This window comes from Hibiscus syriacus, unplaced genomic scaffold (assembly GCF_006381635.1).
Source record: "Hibiscus syriacus cultivar Baekdansim isolate YM2019G1 unplaced genomic scaffold, ASM638163v2 tig00004258_pilon, whole genome shotgun sequence".
In the NCBI taxonomy this organism is placed as follows: domain Eukaryota; kingdom Viridiplantae; phylum Streptophyta; class Magnoliopsida; order Malvales; family Malvaceae; genus Hibiscus; species Hibiscus syriacus.
The window spans coordinates 282,378-286,807 of record NW_024062009.1 but is presented as its reverse complement, the minus strand read 5'-3'; the positions used below and the strand labels follow the sequence as shown (position 1 = coordinate 286,807).

Genomic DNA, 4,430 nt, shown 5'->3' with positions numbered 1-4,430 from the left:
TTTATTATAATTATTTAAAGTATTATAGGAAGGATTTATTCTAATTTTGTGACTTTATTTAACCATATAAAATATATATATTATTCTTTTCACATTATAATACTATTAATATATCAAATACAATTTAAATTATAAAATATATTTATAATATTATATTTTAAATAAATATTTTGAGGGTAAAATATTGATTAGAGTATAAAGGAGACAAAGGATGATAGAAAGAAAGAATTTGCGAACAATTGTAGTCAAAAGACCAAATTAAGTAAAATGCAAATTTAAAGGGCTAAATAAAAAAGAGATTACATTTTTAGTAAAAGAAGAATTGAAGCTACTTAGGTATTCTATTATGGTATATGAGTATGTGGTTCAAATTTGGTAAAAATAGACTTAAAATAAAGGATGAATTGAAAAAATAAAGAAATTACAAAAAATTGAGGGACTAAATTAAAAAATAAAAAGTTTGTTATCAAAAAGAGGAATTGAAAATATAATTGTATTCTACAATGACTTAAGAGTGTATCATTCAAATTTAGTAAAACAGGACTTAAAAGAAATAAAAAATTAAAGGAATAATAAAATCAGAGATTAAATTGTAAAAATATTAAAATAATTAGTCATGTTTTCATTTTTTTTAAGTAACCTGAAATTTTAAAATTTCAACTCGAGTCGACTCGAAAACCGAATTGATAATTAAAATTGATTCAAATGACTCGAATAACTTAATTCTAAAAAAAATTGATTTTTTGAATTAATCAATTTTTATCACCCTAATAATACTTACATGTCCGTACAACATACATCAACATATACACTTGGAAAACGACAAACCCATCACGTGTTAATAATATAAAATTTTTGTATAGGTGAATATAGATAAAATTGTTGTATTTAATCGAAATAAAAGAAGGTTGCGATACGTTGAACTTAAAAAAATATTCTATACAAATTACATATATTAGTTTAAATAACGTACGCAATTTTTTTATGTTTTCTTTTACATTTACGTATGCTTACACGTATCAGAGTCATGGCCATTTGATGAACCACATCAACCACATCAACTCACTGCTAAGATTTTCCCCGCCCAACCTTATCCAGCACATAGATATTAGTGGACGTAATATTTTCTATTTTAGAAAATGGAAAAATACGCAGATAATTGTTTTAATCACATTTTATTTAATTTGTATTTTTGTGGTTCAGTATTAACGAATGTAAGTCGCTGTCGTAGTGTCGTGTGATGGATCAAGTCCAGAAAGGCATTGGAAGAAGAAAGTGAGAAACTATGGCTCAAGCGATCGGAAAAGTGTGTGTGACCGGAGCCGGAGGGTACCTTGGGTCTTGGGTTGTGAAGCATCTTCTCTCCAACAACTACGTCGTCCACGGCACCGTCAGGCAACCTGGTTGGTTCTTATTTCTACTGGCTCAACAACCGCACCTTCTATTTTTACATTTCTTGTCACTTGATTTGTTGGATTTTTGGCAGGGGATGCCAAATATGCACATTTGAATCAGCTTGAGAAAACATCTGACAACCTCAAACTCTTCAAGGCGGATGTATTGGATTACGATTCTCTTTGTTCCGCCATTGCCGGCTGCACCGGTGTCTTCCACGTTGCCTCTCCCGTTCCCTCCTCCTCCGTTCCTAATCCACAGGCAAGAAGAAACCCCACCCTCAAATTCTTCGTTCATTAACTACTTTTTCTTAATTTTTTTTCTTACTTTTTTCTACTGTTAATAGAGCCATTGAGCTTTTTCTGCGGCATATCGAGAGCCTTGTACATGCACGCGTCCCCCCAATTAAAAAGCTAAAAGATAACTATTCCTACTTCCACTACAACAGCTAGGGCTGTAAACCGAGGCAAGCTTTGAGCTCAAACTCAAAATCAAAATTTAAGGCTTGATTCCTTTCAAAAAGCTCACGAGTTTAAATTATTTTTTTTCAACTCGAAATTAAAAATTGAAACTCAAATACAACTTGAAAAAATTTAAACTCGAAATATTATCAAACTTAATGCCATTGAAGCTCAAATATGTGTTTGAACATGAGCCTTCATGAAAGTCTTAAATTGTATTTAAAAAACAACATATAAATTCTAATATTATCAATAATTTTATTTTAAAAAACTAAAAATTTGATGTCATATTTTTTCGAGTTACTCATGAATTTTTTGAGTCAAATATTATGTAGCTCGCTCGGCTCATTAAAAATTTAAGTCGAGTTTGATTAAAGTATTGATCAAGTTTTGATTGAATTGAACTCGAGTAGCTTGTTATCTTACTTATTTACAGCCCTAACAAGAACATCCCATACACTGGCTCTGCCCCTAGCTAGCTATAGTTTTAGTCGTGGATTTGACTTGGACTAATGGCTTTAGTTTTGAAATCATAGACATCATCATCACCATGTATTTTTCCATACGGCTGCTCACAATAATCCAAAGACTTCTCGTTTACAGGTTGAGTTGATTGAACCGGCAGTAAAGGGCACACTTAATGTGCTTAAAGCATGTCTTGAAGCCAATGTTAAACGAGTTGTTTTCGTGTCCTCTGTGGCTGCTATTCTCTTGAACCCTAGGTGGCCCCAGGGTCAGATCATGGATGAGGCCTGCTGGTCTGACAAGGAATATTGTGCATCAACAAACGTATGTGACTCATTACACAAGTGTGATACTTCCTGATATTCCTTTTCACTGTTAATAAACAAACGTCTTGTTTAATTGTTTGTTCCCAGAATTGGTATTGCCTTTCAAAAACAGAAGCAGAGAGTGTGGCTTTTGAGTTTGCCAGAAGGTCCGGCCTTGATGTTGTTTCTGTTTGTCCCACTCTCATATTGGGGCCGCTAATGCAGTCCACCATCAATGCGAGTAGCTTGGTTCTCATTAAAACTTTAAAAGGTTGTATTGTGTCGACTCTTACCAGGCCTAGATTGGCATTTTGTTCTATCCATTTCTATTCTGATACTGTTTGCTGTTTGGTTTTCCATTGTATTGTGTTGATTCACAGAAGGATACGAGTCTCAAGAAAACAGAGATCGAAGCATAGTTGATGTGCGCGATGTGGCTCAGGCATTGCTTCTGGCGTATGAGAAGCCAGAGGCCGAAGGAAGGTACCTATGCACGGCTCACAGGATCAAAGCACGCGACCTTGCTGATAAGTTGAGAAGTATGTTTCCTCAATACAATTATCCTAAAAGGTACATCTCTTGCAGTAGCAGAACGCCAGAACCTATAGCATCTTCTAGTCTAACCCCTTAGGAGTTAATATGTTGTTTTGCTGCGTATGATTTTCTTCTTCTTTGTGATGTAAAACACTTGTGGATTGGCAGCTTAACCGAGGGAGGGAAGGAAGAACTGCTTTGTTCAGAAAAGTTACAGAAGCTAGGGTGGAGTTATAGGCCCTTGGAAGAAACTCTTGTGGATTCCATTGAGAGCTATAAGAAAGCTGGAATCCTGGATTAAAGTTTAAACCAGTTTTTTGCTTGATTTTCCTTAATCTTGACTGTGTGCTCTACTTTTGTTTTCATGGTGATCCCACTTGTGTTGAACGATTTCAACAGTGTCATATAGCTTGCATGTCTTTTCCTTTCATCATTTGATATTATGAGCTTGCCCAACTATTTTTATAAACTCATCGATTCCTGACCCATGCCAATAAATTAAACAATAAAGATAAGATTTTGAACAATGAAAGTGATGGAATATTATTTTAATTTCATTTAAATATTTAATGTCTCTGCCGTATGTTTATTTATTCATAATGGGTTAGGTGTATAATATAATTAAAAATAATTTATTCTGAATTTGGTGAAGGTGATCTTAAGCATCTTTTCTGTTTATTTGCATTATTTTATTAATAATATTCGAATGATTGGATATAAAGAAATTATAACATATTGATTCTGTTTTCTTAATCAAAAAAAATCTTTTGTTTTTTTCCTCTAACGCAAGTTTATTTCATTTGTCAAAATTAATAAATGGGTAAATTACACAAATGATTATTAATGTTTGAGTCAGTTTTTATTTTTCCCATTGAAGTTTCAAAAGTAATAAATTGGTCACCGATGTTATTGGTTTATAACAAATCGATCACTCGTCGTTAAAGGTCGTTACTATAATAACGGAATACCGATGTGGTACATTAAACTAGTTGACTCGTCACATTTGACCGATTGTTTGACTCTTCTTCTTTTAAACTAATTGACTCATCACGTTTGTCCGACCGTTTGACCCTTCCTGCTCCTCTTCTTCTTCTTCTAAGTAACTTAAATAGATTCTTGACTCTAGTAGAGAAATAAGGCGGAGGAGAAGAGTCAAACAGTATGTCAAACATGTCGAGTTAGCTGATTTAATGTGTCACGTCAGTATTTTGTTACTGCAATAAAGGTTGTTAACGGCAAGTGGCCAGTTTGTTATAAATCAATAATATTA

The 4,430-nt window shown here is 33.3% G+C and overlaps 1 protein-coding gene across 1 annotated transcript; it reads left to right on the top strand.

Annotated features, from left to right (window-relative positions):
* Positions 1-897: 897 nt before the first annotated feature.
* LOC120193028 (cinnamoyl-CoA reductase 1-like) lies at positions 898-3,600 on the top strand. The gene is made up of 7 exons (XM_039195661.1): positions 898-907; positions 1,270-1,403; positions 1,487-1,656; positions 2,460-2,645; positions 2,735-2,897; positions 3,007-3,196; positions 3,329-3,600. The coding sequence occupies exons 2-7, from the start codon at positions 1,286-1,288 to the stop codon at positions 3,459-3,461; spliced, it is 960 nt and encodes a 319-aa protein (XP_039051592.1). The 5' UTR covers positions 898-907; positions 1,270-1,285; the 3' UTR covers positions 3,462-3,600.
* The last annotated feature ends 830 nt before the right edge of the window (positions 3,601-4,430 follow it).